This window comes from Cygnus atratus, chromosome 1, assembly GCF_013377495.2.
Source record: "Cygnus atratus isolate AKBS03 ecotype Queensland, Australia chromosome 1, CAtr_DNAZoo_HiC_assembly, whole genome shotgun sequence".
NCBI classification, from domain to species: Eukaryota; Metazoa; Chordata; class Aves; order Anseriformes; family Anatidae; genus Cygnus; species Cygnus atratus.
In genome coordinates, this window is record NC_066362.1 from 26,303,049 (window position 1) to 26,327,429 (window position 24,381).

General features: G+C 36.3%; 1 protein-coding gene across 1 annotated transcript in view; it reads left to right on the forward strand.

Annotated features, from left to right (window-relative positions):
• CTTNBP2 (cortactin binding protein 2) overlaps positions 1 to 24,381 on the forward strand; it is an 86,774-nt gene that overhangs the window by 29,427 nt on the left and 32,966 nt on the right. The window contains exons 3-6 of the mRNA XM_035544011.2: positions 4,539 to 4,763; positions 10,185 to 11,847; positions 18,401 to 18,604; positions 23,991 to 24,090. Coding sequence (XP_035399904.1) covers positions 4,539 to 4,763; positions 10,185 to 11,847; positions 18,401 to 18,604; positions 23,991 to 24,090 — 2,192 coding nt within the window. The remainder of the gene's footprint in view (positions 1 to 4,538; positions 4,764 to 10,184; positions 11,848 to 18,400; positions 18,605 to 23,990; positions 24,091 to 24,381) is intronic.

Sequence of the window (24,381 nt, forward strand, 5' to 3'; positions counted from 1 at the left end):
TGGAGACTACTTCCAGCTCTATTCACCCCTGTTGATGTGTTTGAGACTAGTTGGGAACATGAGCAGTGATATTAACATTCAGCTCTGATCAAAAAGTCATCCTGGATAGTGAGCAGATAGCCAGAGGCCACTGTAGTGTCTTTTATTAGATCAGTCTTACTTTAGGACCAACACTGTGGCTTCTAAGATAGAATGATAAAAACTGAAAATACAGACAAATGTTAATTGATGTTTCTGTATCTACCAAGCCTTCATAATAGTCAAAATGGTGGTGTTCTCACCTTTCTGTTCCAATTATTCGTTTTTACATGAGCTATGTACAATATCACAACAGCCAAACAGCTTCAGATTTAAGGTCCATCTAGCCAAGTATTCTATGGAGTTACTGGATGCCCACCAATCCTTGAATTAGATAATTAAACCGTAACCCCTTACTCGTCTTAACTGTTGCCATTCATAACTGTATGTTTAAGGTAGATATTTATATCTTCTCCACCATTTTCTAAGCAGAACTTCTCTAGCCAGGATGATCGTTTCTAATGTGGCAGCTGTTCCAAACTTTTGATTGTCTTTCTTGTCCTTCTTTGGTCCTGCCACATAACCCCCCCTGTGTTGAGTGTGACAATTGCATGCAATATTCAAGATACAGGCAAAACATTAATTATACATTGGCAACAGGATGGCTGCTCTTTTGTTCTTTAATTTTCTCTTAATGATTCTCAGGATTTGTTTTGTTTATTATATGATTTCTACTAAGCATTGTACTGAAACTTGTGTGACAGTAAGGGAGAAAAATAAATCATGCTGGATCCAACAGCCTGAGAGGGGCAGGGCTGCTACGGCTCTACAGCTCTGTGTCCCCGCGTCCAACCAGTAGCAAGGCTGAAGATGTATATGCCCAGCACACACACACATTATATGTGATGTATATACATGATCAGTGGTACAGACAAACACATGAACATAGGGAGCACCAGTGGCCTCCTCCTGCTCCCCTCTCTGTCTGGACAAGCTGGAATCCACTAGTGAGAAATGTGTGCGTGTGTATTCATGTGTGCACGTATAGGTGTGTGAATATACATGTAATCATATATACCCACGTATACATGTACAAAGTGGATACCCCTGCTCAGTGTGCCCAGTAGTGAGTCCCAGTCTCCCAGTCACTGGTATCAGGACATGGGAGCCCCTGGAGGCCCCTCCCCATGCCAGCTGGTGGCGTAGACCGTCGCACAGACATACACACAGCTGAAATGATGCCCCTGGTCCCATAGCCAACCTCTCATGCTCTCACACCTGGAGACACACAGGTGCTCTCACACCAGAGTTGGCCCTTGGAGCCCCACTCACGCCCTTGCTCCCAGGCCACTTCACCCACTCGTGGGCTGGGCAGGCTTCACTTCTGCTGTTGATCACACACTGACTCACACACCCACTCTAACTTCAGTCACTGGCACCATGGAGACGCAGGTCCTCAGCCCCATGGTCTGACCCCAGCTGCTGCACTCACACCCCATGTACATGTGCAAACAGGAGCCCTCACCCAGGACAGGGTTAGGAATGAAGTTAGTAAGACAAGCTGGACTGTGGAGATCAGGCACAGGGCATGACCAGGTACTGACCAGCAAACGAGTTCAATGTGACTGCCCTTTTTATCCATTTACCACTCTGTCTTCCTACTCTTTTTCATCCCAAAGTCACCCGAACCTCTCCCTTGCCCTGCTTTGGTTTCTTCTCTAAGCATTTCACTGTAAGTCCTGTGTGATCCCAAACTGCTATTCCTTACATCCCATGTTATGTCCCACCCCTAAGCAGCAACCCGTAGAGGTGCTCCTACTGACTCAAAGCAACAAGTTTCACACCTGGACAATTCTGGGCTGATGGTTTTGCTGGGACAGCCTGGGCCCAGACAAGGAAGTCCTTGGTTCAGGTTCTCCCCTGCCACTGTGTACCCCAGTGCTCCTTTGAGCTGTGGAGACGGCCCTGTGGGGCCCAGCAGGGTTTTATTCAGGCTCCCCTTCTGCTATTGTCTCTCTGTGCTCCTTTGTGGGTGTGCAGGTGAGCTCTGTCACCTAACCTAACAAACAGTATCAGTTATAACTCAAATATCGTGTATTGGGAACATGGAATTTTGCATCAGTCATCCCAAACCACGGGCTGTTTTAGGCTTCCTGATTTTTCCACAGTCGTTAGCTTTCAGATTTTCCTGTAGCTGCTTTAATTCTTAATGTCACAGATCGATGTGATTTTCATTCAGCTGGAGTCCATCCTTTCTATACAGCTTCATCTTTTCCTTAGTTAATGAACCTGAATACCCAGTCCCTTTACTGTTTTGCCTTTGCCTCTGAGATCCGTTAATCGACTTTGCTTCTCATCTTGCTGTTGGTCTCTGGGTTTCAGGCTGGAAGCTCTGGTGGCCTTTTTTTATTTACAGCTGAGCTGCTACCTCACTGTCACTTCCTTTACTTTGATGTCTCTCTCTATATGTAAACAGAATGGCTTGTACACTGCCGATGATTTATGTATGGATTGTGCCTTCATCTCCATTTAAATTCTTAACCTGCTTGGGTTTGTCATCTTGTTTGCCTGCTTAGCACTTGAATCCATTTAGAGTCAGGTTTTTGGTTTTGATTGTTTCCTTTATGTGAAGGTTGAACTCCTAAGCTACGTAATGCCCTGTAATTCCTGGGTATAAAGGCAGGAGCTGCAAATATAGCCCCTCCCCACTATTTTATTTTATTTTAAAATATAAGATAAAAATTAGAGCTTTGAAATCTTAGGCTGATTAGGGGTTATTTGCAAAGCAATTTATATATGTAAAAAAAAAAAAAAAAAAAAAATTGGTTCTGTAGGCTTATTTTTGTCTCTTCAGCCAATCCCCATCTGACTTTAAATCCCAGCTAAACTTTCTGTCTGAATGAACTCTGAGAGCTTTTCTGAGCTGTGCTTTTTGTTTGTTTGTTAATATTTTCAGCTTCTATTTATGCTATCAAATTGGAAAATAGACAAAATATTTCAAGCATCAGAATAAGTATCAGAATGCTCACTTGCATCTGCTGCAGTTAAATTCTCTTTTACCTTTTAATTTCCTGCAACATCTCAGTTTTGTGCTCTGTATATAGGCAAAAGTTGGGCATTCGCTAAGGTATGTTATTTGTAGTTTGTCTCTGGAGAATTTTTCTCACATGGTTCTTACGTTCTTCTTTGGTTTCCCATGCCCTGAATATGTGTCACCTTTTATGACCTTTTCATATGTTACAATTTTAACATCAGGCTTTTGGAATGGTCTCCTAACCCATTTGGTTAGCCTGTTCCTCTGCTTTTACACCTCAAAATTTGCTTATTCTTCATCTGGTTTTGCTTGTTCCTGAAAACTGAGCTTCCTGATTTTGAAACAAATCACACGTAAATAACTCAGCCCTTATTTTTGAGGGATTCCTTTTTCTGAAAGTATTTCTCCGCACTGTGGTTTTTGTTCTGATTTTTGAGGCATACTTGAAGGAGTTGCTCTGGTGGTTGGCTTAGTTTTAAGGTAACAAAACTTCACTTTCCTCCAAAGTTTGTACTGCAGTGGTTTGGCTCGCTTCCTTATACTTCCTGTTACATATGCAGGCACAAAAACACCATAACAAAATCTTTAGAAATCTTTCAATAGTTCTGTTGTTTGTTTGTTTGTTTGTTTCACAAATTAGATGAGACTTAAGCATGAGATTTTGGAACAATATTTTCTATAAAAAGCCTTAGAAGTTGGTACTAATATGTGGCCTTTTCATGTACTGTGTACTAAATGTATAAAAAACCTTCTCTGAAACTGATCTCATTTACATGTTGGGCTGAAGAACCAAAAAATTATCAGGCAAAATTGCATCTGATCTTTATTGTGTAATATTTTTGTTTTGCTAATAAAGTGTTGTACTGTATTTTGGAAATATAATTGTGTTTTTAAATAACAGCTTGTAGAAACGCATGATAATGAAGTTTTTCTTGAGCATAGATTTGAGAAGGGTCTTAATTTCAAAGAGCCTTGGAGGTATTTTTGCTCTCTGCTTGTTTGATCGTTGCGAATCTCTGTATGTGTAAAGATGCTGTTACTTTTTTATTTTAAAAATTCTTATTTTGGTACTGCAGTAAACACATTAAACATGTTTTCATGTCTTTCACTAACATAATGTTAATACACTGAAATAGAAAACTGTTTTAGAATGTTTTTCTTCCCTTTCTACTCTGTGTATCAGCCAGTTTACAAGATGTTATTTTGTGATATTTCTGAAACTGTTCCAAACTGAAATTTCTGTGTTAAAGTGAGACGGGGAAGGATTTTATGTAGCAAATTGTATTGACAATGATGAAATCTGTGTGCAATGTATCTGTCCAATTCTATTAGAAATTGGAAATACTTAGAGAAAACATTTTAAAAATATGTGTAAGTATAACTTTCTCAGTGATTTAAGTCTGTTCTATGTGTAGATGTACTCCAAAGAATGCATTTAGTTTTACTTCTTTATCTATTGTTTTATGTTTTGTTTTCGTTTTGTTAGGCCCGGCGCAAAGAGGTTTTTATCCAGGAACGATACGGAAGGTTTAATCTGAGTGACCCATTTCTGGCTCTGCAGAGAGACTTTGAGGCAGGTGCTGGTGATAAAGAAAAGAAGCCAATCTGCATGAACCCTCTCTCCATTTTAGAAGCCGTTATGGCTCACTGCAGGAAAATGCAAGAAAGAATGTCAGCTCAGTTGGCTGCTGCTGAAAACAGACAAAAGAAGGTACCCTGCTATCAGTTTTCCTTTTCCTTTTCCCTCTCCTGATTTGTTCTTTCATGATATGTTTCAATTTGCTCCTTTGTCTGACTTGATTATCGTCACGAGTGTTAATTTTTTTTCCATTTAGTTGTCATATGTCGTGAGGTGCTAGTTGTCTGGTGATATTTTGTGGTACACATCATTAGTTCCATGAATTTAGCTCTACTTATGGAATAAATGAAGTAGAACTATTACAAGTCAATGCACTATATAAATAGACAGGTTAACATGAGCTAAAGGAAAACATTGTCACTATATATTTTTAAACTAACTCCATTGAAACCTAGAGGAGCTACTGTTATGTTGCATAACCTACACTGCATAAAATAAATCATTTATTTGTTTTTCTTATTAGGTGGCTCTATTTCATAAAACATTAAGAAAGTAAATCACAACTAAAAAATATTTTTTGAATATTTAGAACATTTGGTGTAAGGAGAAAATTATTTTGGTACAAGTATGACGCCAAAAAATAATAAAAAAATAAAATAAAAAAAAAGAAAGAGAGAAAGTTTCATATTGAAAACAAAACAGTGTCATTTTGAAAGTGAATTCCTGGGCAATTCCTGACATACCTACAGCAGGTTGCCCAGGATGTGTCTGCTTGAGCAGGGGGCTGGACCTTCAGAGGTCCAACTTTTAAGCTAAGCTTTAAAGAACTACATTTAAAATAAAATAAAAAAAAAGTATTGTTTTGAAACTCTCACTCATATGCTTTTTTGTTCCTTATAACAAATAGGGATTTTGAGTGAAACTCATGTGCATGACTCTCTACAGAACTTGCATATTTATTTATTTTTTTAAGCCAATTAGAAAGGCTGTTTCAACAGGGCACCCTCTTAAACTTCTTCGTTTGTAGAAACAGATAACATTTCTCTTAACCATCTCCATTAACCTCCACATAAATTATTCTTTCAGTGTTTTACCTTCCCTTAGTTCCACATTTTCCTGTCTATTCTCCATCTCTGAAACCCTCCTGTGGAAGAGGTTAATGAAAGTATTTTGAGGGATTTCTTGAAAGGTGCAACAAAATATGGTGACCCTGCGTAAGGAAAAAAAGTTAAGCCCAGACAAATGTGACCTAAATACAGAGCCAGCTGTACCTCCTCTAGGAGTGGTTCCTCCTTCTCTAGGTGTGTGATGCCTCTATCTTCATGTTTCAAATTGCCTCACTATCTCACTCTTGCACTAAGTGGTGAGGTCTGTGTACAGCTCTGGGGACTATTGTCTCTGGATATCACTGGACTCAGACAGGCTCTGAGTGAGCTCTTTTTCCTGGAGACTTATTGCCTATGAATATAGTGACCCTGAAGGTATTCTTTAAATAAAATCATTACTTGATCCTAAAAAGTAAGTCATAACAATGTGCAGGAATGTAGAAGAATGAAGAGGTGCACAAACGACTGTCAGTTACGGGCTTACTTTATACCAAACACCTAATCCCCAGATGTCATCTGCTTTGTGTTAAGTTTCCAGCCCCTTCCATCTCTTCGAATGCCATTCCTGGAGTTGCTGACAAAATTCATTTTGAAGTTTTCTGGAAACTCAAAACCAGATCATCAAAATGACAGTTTTTGATCAGTCAAGTGTTTGCAGATAAGTTAGTATTGGGATGCATGCTCATAGATAGGCATGTTGGTTGGAAGAAGCCTGTTGATGGGATTTAGTATAACTTTGTGCTTAACGCAGATTATTACCAGCAGTACATTTGGTCATCTGTGAATTTGTCTAGCTGAGTCTTGAAAATCCCCAGGAGTGGCAATACTGCAGCCCTCCTGCACTACCATCGTTGTGAGGAATGTCTTAAGGGGCAATTTCTCGTTGCCCTTTTGTTACAGGGTCCCACCTTCCATTGCCAAGAAGAATTTGGCTTTGTCATTGCTGTAAGAGCCCTTAGTAGTAGTATCCTGCTATTAGATCATCCATCAGTCTTTTCTTTCACTGGTCTAAGCAAGGTCCCTTGACCATTTCTCACAACACATGCCCTCTGTCTCTCACTTTTAAAGGGCCTTTCCTGGTCAGTTCTTTACTGGTCCCTACCAATGTTCTCAGTATCCTGCTGTATTGCCTTTCAGAGCCTTCTTGGGCACGTTTCCAGATGTTTACGTTACTGATATGATTTAGTGTATGCATATAGTACACTTCACGAAAACTCACCTTGTAGTTAGTTCACAAACTCATAAATAATTGCAACTAGTTCCAAATCTGTCATCTAAAGGAAAAAGTAGTGTAAATATTCATAGATGTGGGTTTTTTTTGTTTGTTTGTTTTTTAAATTCAAGCAGATACAGACAAAGGAAAGCGATGAGGGGAGATATAGGAGATAAAGTAAAATAAGAAACTAATGCTGCTCTTGTCAATTTGAGATCAAATACAGGAACATATATATATATTTATATATGTACGTAAGTATATATATATGTTAGGGATTCTTGTTTTATATGCAATGCTTACAAATAAGATAATAATTTGGAAAACCAATTTCATCCCAGTTGTATGTTAAGATTTACTTGTAATTTTTTGAAAGTAAGATAAATTATCTTACATTTCCCATGATTTTTGTACCTATTTTTGAAAAAAAAAATTATTGGATGCACCATTGTTACTGACTAGTTGTGTTTGTCCGTGAGGGACGGTTTTGTGAAATTTTAAACAGACAATGAAATGCTTGAGAAAAAATCATGATTTTCCTCCACTTTAAGAACTGTGAATGGGACCACTCCTAAATACAGTATCATCATAGTAGCTTCTTAAATTAGTTTGCAGCTGTACTGTCATTAACATAACTGAAGAGGTACTGTTGCTGATATCGTTTGTTTAGCGATGAAAAGTCATACCTTATGTGTTTTGTTTTATATATATATATATTATGTATATTATTATATATAATTATATATATTAATTTTTATTTTTATTTTTATTTATATTTTATAATTATATTATTATATATATTATATAATATGTATAATATATATATTTGTTACTGTTTTTAAAGACAGGTGAACTTGGTTGTGTGAATTGAATTACACAGATTGTGTTGGTTAACCTGGGATGAAGCTGTAAAACCACAGTGGAGCTCTTCCACTGCTAAACAGCTTTTGATGTATTTGAAACCAAGGTGATGTTTACAGTGTAGATATAATTTCCCATAATAATTTCTTTCTCTTAGTTCACTGGTGTTTATTATAATGGTATGATTTCAGGAAGAAATTTTACTATTACTAAAATATTTCACATAAATTTTGCCACCACCTGTTTATGCTTTTTCCTATTCTTCATAAGAAAACGGAGGAGAAATTTATATTCAGGTAACATGATTAGAAGTGTTGGTAGATGGAGACACGTTCAACTAGAACAAATTCCTGCAGGATTTGTTGTTTATGCCCTCTTTGTCATTTCTCTTGCTTTACTTTTTCATCATTTTCTTGTGTTTGAATTCTACTTAACATGTGGGGAAAATTTATTCTGGGGACAATGAGCTATAGCGGGTGGGATTTATTTCTGTTCCAACTGCAGTCTGTCTCTCTTGAACTCATCCCTTGATAGCATGAGTTTCAATTCTACTATATGGTACAACCAGAGAGTAACAAAGCTCTTATTTTAAGACGTCATTTATATTAGTTGTAATTTAAATGCAGTTTAATTTAAAATTAATTTCAGACACATCTACAGTGGTGTGGAAAACATTTCAAGAACTAAGAAATTTCATCTACTGTTGTAAAGGAGAGGGAATAGTGTGCTGTAGCAGCAGGCTTCTGGAAAGCTCTTGGTAAAGCACGTGGCTGGTTTTGGTTTTGGTGTTTTTTTTTTGGAGGGTGGGCAGGGGAAGCTGTTAGTTTTTTGCTTTTTTTGTAGTTGTTGGTGGTGTTTTTTTCTTTTAGCAACCAAGACAAATTTTAAGCAATGAATGAGAGAGAAGATATTCCATACCTATTACCTTAGGCCATCTCATTTCCCACATTACTGTTTACAGTAAATATATGCACTGTACTATAGTGTCTTAAGCTCTGAAATCATATCAATTTGACCAGGATACTAAAATCTGGACCTTTACTCTTGATATTTGTCCAACTACTGAAGTGAAACATTTATTCCAAGTAGAATCTTAAATATATTGCTATTTGCCACAGCTTTCACCAGATTTTTTTTTAACACTGAAATGTTCTCATATCACATCGTAGAAGCATGAAGCAGTTTCCTATTGCAGTCAAAATAAAACTTACATGAGCACTTGATTTTTTTCTAGGTACCTGAGAGTATTTTTCCAGCATAGGAAAAATTCCCACTTAAAAAAAGCACTTTATCAGTAGAGTTCTGAATTGTTCTTCCTGTATAAATCTCTACATAAGTATTAAGCAGAATTGATAATTGACAAAAAGAGCACAGGAGAAGGAATGGTCACTGTCTGTTTTTATTATCCAGATGAGTCATACAGGAAATGACTGCATCATCATGTAAACAGAGTAGGAAGAAAGAAGCCAATTTTTCTTCTGTTGTAGTTTGACGTGTAAAAGTTTACCTGGGAAAATGCAAAGTAATTTGGTATGCCTTACTATTAGTAATTATTTTATAAAACAGTGCGTTAATTTGTATTTTTCCAGTGCTTTTCTATGAGAAGTGCTTTTCTATTCTTTTTGAATAAAAGAACAGTTAGTGGGCAAAATGAGTTAGTTAGAAGTGTTGACTGTATGAATGAGTGGAAAACTTATTCTCATCTGTTTTCTGCACATAATAGGTAGTCTTTTGTTCCTAGCCTACAGCGTAGATTATACATCACTGATGTCAGCGAGACATTCTACTGTTAGTAAGTACAGGAAAATGTTTGTGACTACACCAAAAAATTGCTCTCTAAAATGAATGTATTTTTATAAATGTTAGTAAGTAAGACAACTGCTGTGGGCATGGACTATGTTTTTCAACATTAATCTTCTTCAGTCTGAGGAAGGTCTAGAACTTAAACTTTCATTTCTGGGCTTGAAGTTTTTCTGCAAAGCTCATTTCTTAATTGTGGCCAATTCCTTTACTGAGAAGAGGACTCTGTCATGTCATTGAATCAGGTGTCTAATTTCAGTGCTTGCCTACTTTCTGGAGAACAGGCAGCTCCTCACTCAGAAATCACGAGAATTTAATCAATTTGTGGAGTCTTTGTGTTATCGATATAGCAAAGTAGATAGTTTTACTTAGTCTCTGCATTGCTCTTCAGGGATGCCTGTCTTTTTCTCTTGCTTATAGGCACTTGCATTACATACCACAAATCACTTTCCTGGGCAGACAGGTTCATTTTAGGCATACTCTCAAAGGTTAAAACATTAATGTCACATTAATACTAGGTTATGTTGAAAGTACATCTTGCTAATGAGAATTTTTCTATATGTTTTCTTACAGCTGGAAATGGAAAAATCTCAGTTACAGAATCTTGAGCTGGAGCACAAAAAGCTGTCTGCTCGTCTTGAAGAAGAACGTGGCAAGAACAAGCATGTAGTATTGATGCTAGTGAAAGAGTGTAAGCAGTTGTCTGGACGAATAGTAGAAGAAGCCCAGAAACTGGAAGAAGTGATGTCAAAATTTGAAGAGGAAAAGAAAAAGGCTAGTGAATTGGAGGAGTCTCTTGCAGCTGAGAAACAAAGGAGTACACAAATGGAGGCTCAAATGGAAAAGCAGCTGTCTGAATTTGACACAGAGAGAGAGCAGTTGCGTGCCAAACTTCATAGAGAGGAAGCACACACCAGTGACCTCAGAGAAGAAAGAGATAAAATGATAAAAATGATTGAGCAATTAAAGAAGGAGAATGACAGTAAAACTAATCTTTCTCTTAAAAATAAAGATAAAAATAAAGATAGGAGCCTTGTTTCTGTTTCTGTTGAAACAGAAGAGCTGAGTTCAAGAACTATTGCCTGCCAAACGGATCCTGTAGTTATGGACAGTAGCACTGAGAATACTAAGAAGTTGCCTTTGACTGTATCTGTGAAGCCTTCCACAGTGAACCCACTAGCGTCTGGCAATACAAAAATGAATGTGTGTGCCAATGCAGCACTTGTGAAACCTGTTATTGATAGGCAGTCTTCACATAATGAACTTGTCCCTCCTGCAACTCCTGTTCTTACACAGAGTCAAAACAGAATTGAGGAAAATGGACCAAGTACAGGCTCATCACCTGATTTACCAAGTAGCACTTCCCCCTTTCCAAATAGTACTTCCCTTTGCACTCCTTCCACACCAACTGTCACAACTCAGAATTACTCAGTAACTTCATCTATGCACAGTTTGCATTCACCGTCTGCCAATGCTACTGGCCATCCAGGCCTAAATCCACGAGTCCAAGCAGCTAGGTTTAGATTTCAAGCAAATGCTAACGATCAAGACCAAAATGGAAACACAACCCAAAGCCCTCCCTCAAGGGACGTATCTCCTACTAGTCGTGACAACCTAGTTGCCAAGCAGGTAGCTCGGAATACTGTCACCCAAGTCCTTTCAAGATTTACCAGCCCTCAGAGCGGCCCTCCGTCACGGCCTGGGACGTCACATTCAATGGAAGTTGGCACTTACCCCCCCGTCGGTAGAATGAATTTAAAGACGCCTAGTGTATCAAGAATTGACAGAGGAAATCCTCCGCCTATTCCTCCTAAAAAACCAGGGCTTTCGCAAACTCCTTCTCCACCACACCCACAGCTTAAGGTTTTAATGGATAGTAGTCGATCCCCAAATACAAGTGTAAAAACTGACAGCAAAACCGTGACCTCACCTCTTTCAAGTTCACCACAAGGAATCAGGGTAATAAATGAGGAAATTATTTCTAAGTCCTCACCTCAGCTGCCACCAAAACCTGCTGTAGATTTATCTGTGGCACCTGCAGGCTGTGCCATACCAGCCATAGCCACATCTCAGGTGGGTGCCTGGCCTTCCCACTTCCCTGGACTGAACCAGTCTGCATGTTCAGAAAATTCCTTTGTCATTCCCACCACCATTGCCTGTAGCTCCTCCATAAACCCTGTTAGTGCTTCATCCTGTAGACCATGTGATTCAGACAGCCTCCTGGTAACAGCATCAGGTAAAGGGATTGATATGCTACAAACTGTCTCCCTCTGAAGTATTTTTTTTTTTTACTCTAAATTTCTCATTTGCTTTATTTACCTTTTTCTTTAGTTTCCTTTCTAAGCACTGAAATTTCCATTTATATTTTTTCCACATTCCAGGGGTATGGGAATTCTTTTGCATGATTTAGTAATGTCCTTAATTAGTTTGCTTCCTCAAGGAGGTCTCAAAATTGAAGGTGTTTTTTTAAAAGTAAATAGTTCTAACATCTAGAGCAAATGGGCAGTGGATTATGAAATATTAAGCAAATTACCTTTTATTAATATTGTTATTTTGGACTACAAAATGCTTTCTTAGTCTGAAATAATGTTTTGAACTTTTTCTGTGCTGATGATCTTCCATGGAATATGTGTTTCTGTTCATTTCAGTGCTTTTTTGAATCTTTTAGAAAATAGGGCATAGCTGTATTCTTCTTCTATGGCACTAAATGCTTGCAGCTTAAGGTACATTATTGCCTGGCTAACAGTGCAGTTTGAAATATAGCACTTCATACCTACAGAAATATATTGAGGTTTTATTTCCTTTTTCTGTATTTTTTTGGTAGGTATTCATAGTTGTAAGCTTTATTAATAGCTATACGTGGCATCTCACAGGTTCACTTCAACTGATATCAGCAAAGGCTTGATGTTGGAGAACATTAAAATCTAAATGTTATGTGAACAGTTCAAGTCTGCAGTCGGTGCGTGTATCTGCTATTCATTTTGCATTGTGGTGAAGACTTTCAAGCCTCATTTGTTGCCAGCTTCAGGATATCTTCTTGATGACAGCTAAATGAACAAAGAAGGCCCTGATCTCCTTTTGAGTTAATTGCAGATCTCCTATAAATTCTTTTCAGCATATGTCCTTGCTGGGATCAATAGCACTGAAAGATTAGGTAGAAGCCTTTCTTTACCCTCACTTGCACTGCAGTAAGAAGATGGTTGCAGAGTTGAGCACTTTGGACACAAAAAATCTTTGTTAACATTGAAGAATGTTTGAATGACCTGAAACTTCATACAGTTATTTTCAGTTCAGTTATGGTCCTTTAGTCCCTTTTAACTTGAGTATCTTTATCTCATCTATAGGGTATGAACTGCCCCCCGCAGTTGGTGTGCTTCCATCACACAGCTGACCACTTTCTGGTGGTGGTTGCCCCACGCAGTTGGCAAGTTGGTAAGACAGTTGGACTAACTCTCTAGTCTTGGGGAAGCTGTTCTGACAGCACCATGGGGCAACCTGTATCTGTATATATAGGAGATTCCAAGGTTTGCATTATTTAGGAATTTTTATTCCTATTCCACTTCAATGAAGACTTTCAGCACATTTCTGAAGTTTTAATATCTTTTATTTACTTTTTTTTCAGAAAATGTTTGGAATTTCAATTTTACTTTCAGTTAAATCAGACCATAGTGAAATCTTACTCATATAGTTATGCTTTTAACATTTGCCAGTTACACCATACTGTCAGAATCTTCTCTCCTTTCTGGAGCATGACATGGAAATATGACCTCAAAAATCTTATCCTCCATTTGTCTACTACATCTCAAAGTCATCAGCTGTGGGATTTGATGGCTGCCTCTTAGTTTATTGTTTTTCATATAGATGCCCTGAATTTTCAGCTTTATTTTTTGATAGTCCAATTACCATGTCAGATAGTTCATTAGTCCTCCAGTATTCCAGATATTATCTGAACCTCATTTGCCTTCAGGAGCTGTTAGACTGCATAATGGAATTATAACTTTGTAAAGAATTTAAGATTCTGTCAATGTACAACAAATTAATTATTGGGAAAATCAGCTTCAAAGTTAATAGTTTCTGCGGGCTAGAGGCTGTCTTGCACAAACCCTGCCAGTGTGAAATAGGCTGTAGATTTCAGTTAGTTTTACATTATCTAGATGATCAATTAAAACAGTTTTTGATTTTTCTTAAAAAAAAAAAAAAAGGAAAGGAAAGAAAGAAATCTTCTACCTTAAACATACAAGTTTACCACTTGACTTCATAACTGCATGTACTAGTTTGTGCTTCTAAGTATTAACGTTTTTAGGAGAACAATCATTCTTTAATTAGGACTCTTCCACAAAATAGTAAATTTTTTGTTTGTGAAATTCATGACAGTTCTTAAAGGCAATTCTCAAACATGAGATTTTTGTCAAAAACTGTTGTTTTTTTCAATTGTACTGTTTTATGTGTTCAGATTGCCTTTTGTAACTTAGGCTTTACTCACTCTTCACTTGCTATTGGAAGGGATAGAAACAATTGGGACCATTTAATCTCATAATCCTTGTTCTGAATATTTGACACTTAGTGTTTTGTAAGTGTCACTGCTTTTTGTGAATTTTCACAACTGAAAATGGGAAACATATCCCATAATCAGAAGTATGCGAAAAAAGATTGCTTAAACTATAGTTGGTGATCTACTGTTTTATTTTGTTAATTTTATCAAAGCTGTTATTTTAATAGCCCTCCTTTACTGACCTCCAAAATAAGGCCGAAAGAATGTTAGTAAATTTGTCTGCAATATGCAGGTGAATATTCGGGAGCTCCTTTGACTTTAACCCAGACTAACACTTGATTGCATTTTTCTACAATCCAACCCTGTTTCTTTTTTTATTTGTTTTTAGGGGAACTTTATCTATTTGGGCCAAGTGTTCCTGTGAGCTGCACTAGAACTAAATAAACCTTGAACAGTAGACATTATGCAATTATGGAAAGACATTTCCCTTGAAATTTTATGCTGAGGAAAAAAAAACAGATTTAATAAATCTATGTGCAAATTGACTTTGCCTTAGAAAAAAGCTAGACCAAGCTCAATAACACTGTTTTAAGTAAGATGATGTGGCCAGTAATGCCTGAATTAATGTCACTCATTCACTTTCTTTTTTCAGTTTCTTTTTTTGAGTATGATCTTACTGAAACCTCTTTCCCATATCTGCATTTTTCATGCCCTCTAGTCACAGATTCAGTTAGTTTTGCTAATTTTCTGGTTGGCTTTAATCTATTTTATTTACTTTCTTTTTCCTGAAAATGTTTGGAATTTCAATTTTTCTTTCAGTTAAGGCAAAACATAGTGAAATCTTATTCATATTTTATTGTATAGTAAGTAGTAAGCAGTAAGCTTCAATCTGAATTTGTTAATATTTTACAAAAATGTGAAACAGATTTAATGTTGAAAGAAATTGAAAGAATCCTCAACTTTAATATTTTTTGGTTTATCAGTAAATTCACGTTTCTTTCTTCTTACTGTGGAGTCAGAAGAATTGGCAATAGCTTAGTCACTAAAGTATTCCTTTTATTAATTTGAAAACAGTGTCCTAGTTAGGTCGGATTGCTTTTATCAATAACATGATTTTCAGTAAGGGAGTGTCTTGGTTCTAGAAAAAACAAGTATTAAGAGAAAACTCAAAATATAAGATCAGATAGTTTCAGTTACATGTTCTGTTAAATTAATGCAGTGATACCTTCCTTTAAATGTGGGGCACTGTACTGTGTTGCTCTTTTCATTCCTGGTAAGAAAAGACAGCAGCTTTTGTCATTAATGTTGAACAGACTGCACATAAAGAAATTACAATGAACATTTATGGCCTGATTCAAAATCTGCGACAGTGTTTTCATTAACTTCAGCAGCCTTTGAACTGGTGCCAAAGTGCTTCTGCTCTGTTTGGATTCCTACATTTCAATGGCTCTAAGACTTCAAAATGGAAATGAATCTAGGCAGTTGGATTTTCATACCCCTGGGATTTCTGCTTTCACTTTCTTCTTGGTTTTGCGCTTTTTATGTCACTTTTCAGTGAAGTATGTTTTTTTGTTTTGCTCATTTCTATAGTGATTTCTTTAATTATTCTCTCTATTCAATTGGCCTAGAATATAAAAGGGGGGGGGGGGGATGAGGCACTGATCTGAGCTCTGAAATTAACCATCTCCACATTCTGAAGCTGATGCCAGAAGCTGTTTTTGTCTATCCCTCTGCCCTTCATCACTGCATGTCCTACAAGCTTTCACAGATGCTTCACGTTTCCTAACTTTATGCATCTGTAATGATGTTCCTTATTTATTGGTATTTCCTAATATTGATGTATTTATTTTCTGTTTAAATGCAGCCTGATTGTATTCATCTACATTGATAATAGAAGCCAAACTTACATGTATCTTATTATCCAGTTTCTGTATCTTTCTGTGTAGAAAGATTTCATCCAATGATAGCTACGTATAATGAATTTCATCGCTGAATTGCCACAATGTAATTTCAAGGTGTTGGAACAAAAATTAAGATACCACATACGGCACAATAAACATTCTTTCTTTTTTTTTTTTTTTCTATTTCCCTTAATGCTTTAAAACAACAATAATAAAAAAAAAAACCTTGCACTATTTTCAATAAGTAAGAATTCCCAGCAATGCTATTCATATTACGAAACAGCTTTGCAGAGTGGACTTCATGCTTACAGCTTACAGTCAGTCTCCCCAAACTCTCCCAAATCCAATACGAATCAGATTTAATTTCTAAAATGAGGAGGAAGCTTGAACCAAGACTGTTCTGGAGTGCCACACAAGCAGCGTCCACTATCAACTACCATGTTGAGACAGTAAAAAATACATATCAACTGCCAGTTAAAAAACATTGATGTATGTACTAACAACAGCAGCACAATTAGTATCAAATAATAATAGAAAATCAGAAAAATAAAGGCACTTTTATAATGGAGAGGATGAACAAAAGTTATTCTTAAGTTCTTTGGGGATTTTTTAAGTCAGCTGTTCTCAACTATTGGAGCTGTAAATGTAGTATTTTTTATCACTTAAAAGATGTTTACTTTGTATCTTCCTTAGTTGTTCTGCAAACTTTTGAAAACCTTCAAATTTCTTCATTAAAAATTTTGTAAAAACAAATATTAATAAAAGTATTAGTAGTCAAAAGGTAACTTCAGAATTGAAGTGATATAAAGATGGATGGAGTTAAATTTAGAGTTTTTCATCAGTTTAAAGCTGAATTTATAAGGTAACTTCACAGCTGTACTGCTAACTTTTAATACTCTATAAAGTAAAAGAGTTGAATAGTAAGCTAACATTGTGAAAATACTGCAAATATATTTCCTTTACATACTAAGCTTGTAAATTTAATTTGAAATGATAAATTCAGGGAGCTTTTGAAACAAATATAACAATACTCAGCACATAGTTTTTTGTTGTTTTGAACTGGGATCAAGCTATGCTCTCTTTATAAGTGCTGCTCAGCTGATGGTTTCTGATGTAAGTATGGAACTTAATTAAAATTTGCCTGGATCTTGCAAGGTTCCCAAATCTGTTACATCCATAGAATTCTCGGGGGGGAATTTCCATATTTAATTTTCTTTTTCTAAAATGTAGAGCTTATCCTAGCAGGGTACTATTTTGGTTCTAGGTGTTGAAGGTTGGATAGCACTTAACCAGCTTGATGGAGCTGGAGGTAGTGCCCTGCATCTCCTCTTCAGTGTTGAGTGTCACAGAGCTACGTTAAAATCTAGTCAAAATTTCCTTGTATTGTCAGATTTCAGTCTGAGATAATATCTTGTATGTGGCTACAGAATATGAATAAACTTACTTATTCAAGAGGGAAACAGAGAATGTGGAATTTCCAAAGGTAATATACAAAATAAGAAAAGATCTTTCTCCTATTTTCTCTTGCAGTCCTTGGTCAAGGAAGAATGCACAAAATTTTTTATGCCTTATGCAGCAAACTTCATATTCTTAACAAACTCCCTACTAAAGCTGAAAAGTAATGAATGCAACGTTTAACCAAGATAACTCCAAAGCTTTCAAAGCTTTGGGTTGAATACTGTCTTTGAGCTGCATAACTTGAAAGCTTTCACTAGTGAATTTTATATAACCTTTATTCATTCACACTGGGACATTTATAACATATCATTTAAGTATTGCTAAGTAAAATGGTTATTACCTTAAGGTGTTGCTCTGTATTTATTTCTGCATTATTTCTGCAAATTATTTTTTTCCCACAAAGTTATTGAAAGTCACTTGAAGTTATTAAGGGTTGTCTGCATTATTTGTCTATATAACTATGGATGAGATATAAATACTGAGGTTTGGGCTAAGACTGTAAGGAATAACAAATTTTCACATAAAAATAAACACATTTTGTTTTGGAAATCTTTCCTTAGGTACTTAAATTAAAAAAAAAAAAAAAGTCTTCCCAGGATATCCAATTAAAACTTATAGAAAACTTTCAGTAGTTTCTGAATTTTATTAATATAAATTTTGAATTTTGTCAGACATCCAGCCACTACTACAATTTATAACAAGTTTTACATTAACCTGTTGAAATCTTATTTGTTTGCATTAACAGCTTGTCACCCCTGTACAAAGCTTTTATTCTTCAGATTATGTTCTTCCAGATAAAGCATTGTCATATAACTTGTGCTAAACTAACGAATTCTGTCATTTTGAAAATCCTTCTTAATTTTTGAAAGAGCACAGAAAATGCAAAGCTTTATTTATTTATGTGTCTTCCTTCTAACTTCTGTTGCTTTAACTCACAGGCTGGTCTTCCTCCCTAACCCCTTTGTTAACAAGTGGTGGTCCTGTCCCCCTGGGTGGCAGGCCCACCCTTCTTCACCAAGCTGCTGCCCAGGGAAATGTCACTTTATTATCAATGCTGCTTAATGAAGAAGGACTGGACGTTAATTACTCTTGTGAAGATGGCTATTCTGCCTTGTATTCTGCTGCTACGAATGGACATACAGGTAAGAGATTCCAAGTTTTGTTACGGCGTTCATGTGAAGTCTTACTTCATTAGCTTTTAATATTAAATAATCAAATGCACTTTTTTAAATATGAAATTGAAACTGAGATATATAGTTTACATGACAAAAGTCATAGTATAGCATATATATATAAGCAAAATTTTTGGAAAAAAAATTTGGAACACAGAAAGGCATTCTTGCTTGTGGTAAAGTTCTGCACGAACATCCATTCTAATTCTCCACTCCCTTCCTATAAAAAGCCACCAGGTATCTTCACACCAAGTTCTTTGACAAATTTGATTTATTTTTTTTTTGTAACAAAGGCAAAAACTTGAAAGAACAAACTTTGCTTTAGAGTAAGCAAGGCAGAATACGTCATCACCACTGTTTCTGCAGCAGCATTGAAAATGATGGAAGATGTTTTCAGAGTATTGTGTTACTTGGGAAATCATTAAAATTAACTGTCTTAATTTTTGAACTAGATGAAATAGCCTCAGTTCATTCCCTATGTTCTACTGAGGTAGTTAACAATTTTCTTTTTCTTTTCTCCACTTTTCCAGCCCTTAGTCTTGAGGAGGTAGCATCTCTGAACCTTCCAACAGCCAGTCTTCATATTTTATAGGTACCTTAATAAAATGATTTAAAAATATATAGTAAAAGATACTAATTTTGTTGATACAAAGTCCAAGCAACAATTTTCACACCATTAACAAAGGCTTTTGAACAGCAACTTTCTCTAAATTTCTCTAAATTTTAGTGAAATGAGGATTATTTTTTACAAGAAAAGGTGGAATGTAGTGCCTTAAAAGCCACTGCATTCAAGACTACTTTGTTATTTTATCTAACAACATATCTGTTAGTGACATAATATCTGATTCACTTATTAAAATAGCATTTGGAGAAAAATATTCCTTTTTTTTCTGAAGTATTTTTAAAATCAGAATGTAAAGCTAGGTTCCAAAATCCATAGCTAGGCAAATGGTATACGGTTTTCTGATACATTCAGGGTTAATTTTGCTACCAGGCATGAGGGTAGGACGAATTTTCCCTTTGTTCAGAATGCATTTTGTCTTTCTTTGCTAGGTGCTATGGTTTATCTCCTAGTAACATCTGGGCCTTTTCATCTGACAGATTCTTTGCTGTTGCAATGACCCTTGTACTATTGCAAAAGTCCTTTATTTTATTTACTTCCTTTGGCACTTAGTATTTCTTGCAACTTTTTGTCTTCAGTATTAAGGGTCCACATTTATTATACAGTGGGGAATTTTTTTTTCCCCTTACTGAATGGATGTTCTGTAGATTTTCCTAGATTTATGTCCATTGGTGGTGTTTGTGGATGACAGTGCTTGCCCCAATTCTTCTTCTCTCATCTTGTATTCCTAATATGTTTCTAAGCAAATGCCCTGATTTGCAGTTACAATTACTAAGCAGCTCTTACTGACAGCAAAGGCAACTTGATTTCTTGTTTTCTTGTCAAATTTTCAAATAATAGGCACTTGGAGAAGCATGAAGACAAAACAACACAAACAAGCATACACATATGCATCCTGTAGCTGTTTGGTACCTTTTACTTTTTAAGATAAAAAATATATGTATATATATAACTATAGTTTTAGTGTTGCACTTCTATTTATAGTTGACAGGATGTGAATAATACTTTGTTTTACAAATTGGATTTTAGTGACTAAGTGGATTGTATGAGTTCTTGAATGAGAGAATCACACAGCAGCAACACTGATGTCTTCTTAATATATTATGTGAAAATTGAGAGTGATGCAAACAATTAGATTTATAGTATTTTGGGAGAAAGGTTTTTGTGATTAACTTTAATATGTAATCCTCTGTTTGTTACTTGCAGTTTGTTCCCAAGTGCATGGATAGATGCAGCTCTTCAAAATGCAGACTTTTAAGAATAGTGTTATGTAAAAACATACAGATTTAAGAAAGGAATTATAGGGATAAATCTCATACTTTAAAAAGTCTTTGTTAATAGCTTTCTTAACTAAAAAGATGGAAAGAAGTGACACTGATGTAGTTTTTAAAAGGATAAAACCATATTAATTTTACAAAGTTTTTCATTATATTAAGTAGGATTGTCAATGGTAAGTTACTGTCTTTTGACTGATTTCTTTCTTTCTTTCTTTCTGTGGAAGACTTAACACATAACCTGGAGGGTGAGAACAGCATGATATGATATATTGGGAATACATTCATCCTGGAGTTAGTGACTAAATAGATACAGTGATTTTAGGGACCCCTTGTTTTCTCTAAGTCAACTAACCAGATTTTTTTCTTTCTCCTGGGAAGTACTTGACCAGAAGAAAAGAGTAGCTCTAGACTTGTTAGCGGCCAGTGTAGTGAGTACCTCCCTTCAGAAACAACCACCATCTTGCAGAGTCTGGGAGGAGTGGAATGCAAATGGTCTCCACATGCTTTCAGTGAAGACATATAGTATTTAAGATCTGTAGATATCTAAATAAAGGTAGAGCACACTGTAACCAAGACTGTGGCAGCAGCTGTTGTGTGCTTGCAGCCCAGTCTATAGAGAAAATTGACAGCTATACAAGATAAGAGAACACTCAAATATTCTTTCCTAATCTGTTCTATTTGCAAAAAGGATAGCCTTCCTGTTCAGAAACAGTTGCCCTTTGAGAGCTGCAGCTCGGGTTTTTTTTTCCAGCACATGAAGCTCATAGCAGCTTCTTTGTTTCTGTGCACAAACACTGTCCTCAGTTCCATGGATCTGAGAGAAAAAACTTCACCCTAAAAATATACACTAAGTACTTTATTTCTGTTTGAATGGGCACTAGGAAACTGTTGTTGTTATGATTTAACCACTAAATTGGGAGAGCTGAACAGATTGTTTGTCAGGCTATCTTGGTTTGATCCATTAACAAAGCAGGAGCCACTTGAATCTATTATGTGTTTGATAACATGCACAGCAGTTCACATGGCTGATGCATAGAATGGTTTGTACTGGAAGGGACTTAAAGATCATCCAGTCCCAACTCCCTTGCCATAGATCTGGTTGCCCAAAGCCCCATGCATGTGCATACCTGACCAGTGGTGGCAATCCTGACCATTCTCTGCCACTCACGAGGTGGCTCAGAAAGAGAGAATTAAGCAGTAAGAGTTCCTGAAACAGAGATGTAAAGAGAATAATAATATTATCCAATAATAATATCCTTTGGACTCAGCTATGTGCTAATCACATGCTTTTTTGGTATAATCAATTCTCCTCTACCATGAGTATTTGGAGGCTGTGGCACCATCATTGACAGGAAAAACTGGAATGGTTTGGGAAGTAGAATGGGGTGAGGTGCAAAGACATAAAGCTACGTGAAGTCAGCTCTGCCAAGCCACTGGATATATCTGCATGGTGTTTGCCAGCACTCTGGAGGAACTGACTACCCCGCTTTGATGGAGAGCAGTAAAGTCTCCAGGTGTTTGCTAATGAACTTCCACGTTTTGTTTTGACCAAAACCTTTAATAAATGATGACATCAGTGTCTGTCTTGTACCTGCCCTTCTGCCCAGTCCTCCCCACTGCTGATTACTTCTATGGCAGACAGCAGTGAACTGGAGTTAATGAGTCTGGATTGACCTCAATTATTCTCATCCAAATCCCAATTAAAATCCATCCAGAGGATGCAGGCTTCTTGGAGATTATTGCTCTTTTATGTGATGTGCTACCAGAACAGGTTGTGTAGACCTTGCTAGCTTACATGGTATGCCTTATGAAAGTAGCTATGCTTCCTCATGCTTGCACCTGGCCTGGAGAATAAAGAGCTCTTTTCAGTGATCTTCATCAGAAACATTATTTTCACATAGATAAGCTACTACCTGAATGATCTGCCAATCAATAATTGTGAGTTAACTGTACCTTTCTGGAAAGGTGGTCTTGTTCTGTGCGTTCTTCGTTGCTTTTGCATGGCTAACGTATGCTTTGTGAAGAAACCAAAGAGTATTCTTGCCAAATACTTGAAACTGCTAGAAGAAAAAAAAAATCAATATCCTTCAAAAACTTTAGAAGTATTTTAGTGTAGCAAGCAGGAATCCTTTTCAATGTAAGACTGGGATTGACAATGGAAAGAGGTAAAAATGATGTCAACGTTGAAGTATTTTTTCCTGTTGCAAAGTTACTGAAAATATAATTTGCTTTTAATTAGTATTGTATTACATGTGGAAATACTAGTTAAATTTAGTTGACAGAGAGCTTCTTCATGACTTAAAAATACTACAGGTTAAATTAGGTAGTTTATCTTGACAAACAACTTTAAAAAAGAAGTGCCATTTCAAATCAGATTATGTATTTAAGAATCTTAATTTGCAATATTATGATTTTCAGTGTTTTAGAATCTTACTTCTTAATCTTAAATTATTTATTTAATCAGCTCCACAACATCTGCCATTAATATTTGAAAGAATTGTGACAGCAGTGAGTATCTTCAGAAATGTTTCAGTCAGATTTCTAAATAATTCTAAAGGTATTTTTCTGGTGTCTAGAGATGAACTTTACTATTACAGCTTGGCTCCAGGATCTTACTCAGTGCTGTAACAGGATGCATTAAGCTTGCTCAGAAACTGGGCCAGCAGTTTATAACTGGTGTTCAAGCTGAGCTTATTTTCAAGGTAGTAGTTTTAGCTACAAAAGATTTGTTTTATCTTGGTGTAGAAACAATTTTAAGAATATAGTGGAGATTTAGTATTTTCTTCAAGCTTTATTGAATTAAATGATATTCCAACATATGTATGAACATCAATATAATTACTATGTAATTAATTGTCTTAATTTAATTTAGCTTGGTGGAGTCAGGCTGCTATTATTTGTACCATGTTATTCTGGAAACATCTGAATAGGAAAAGTTTTGGTTTTTCTTTGCTTTTGTGATCTTATTAGTCATTGCAATCCCATGTCAAAGTGTCCTAAAAGAAGGTTTGCCAGCCTGCTGTTTGAGTTCCGTGCAGTTTGTGAGCATTTCCACTGTGGCTGTCATTTTGGGGACTTGTCACATGGCTGCCAGTGGGACTGTGCTGCCATTGGGGGCTGCTGGTTAATTCAAATTTCCAGCTTCAGAAATACCTAAATTTAGCTAACACAAACAATGGGAGTTGCCATTAATGGGCATGTTTTTGGATCCCAGTAGAATCCAATCCAGGCCCTTTTTGCAGTAGAGCGGTGGTGCCCCAAGGGAGCAATTCTCCTTATCTCTCTCCTGCAAATTCCTTCCTGAGCTTCTACTTTGGTTTGCTAAGATGTGTGGCGTGTAGTCATAAAGGCTGGCAGCTATTGCTCCAAGATGATGCTCCTTGAGCAGGTTTCATCTTCTGGTAGTTTTAACCACTTGTTTTTGTTGCATCAGTCTATGTTTATTCTCAATTTATAGATTGTGTGAGATTGCTGCTGACTGCAGAAGCACAAGTTGATGCTGCTGATAAAAATGGCTTTACACCCTTGTGTTCAGCAGTTGCTCAGGGACATGTCAAGTAAGTGAAGTCTTAATATTTTTCTCATCAGCTATTACTCTCTTTGTATTCTGTTTACATTACTTTATATACTTTCCTTACATTGCACTCCTATTGTATTCTTAACTGTAAGTGCATTTAAATATTATTTACTGAAAGCAACCACTCAAATTCATATTCATATACTGTTATGTTTTCAATATTTACCCATTTTTTTGTTTCCAGGTGCAGCTCTTAAGATTGTTAAACATGTTTAGTCTTAGTAACCACAATGTGATGCTGGTCTACATGGTAGTCATACCTTTGAATTTC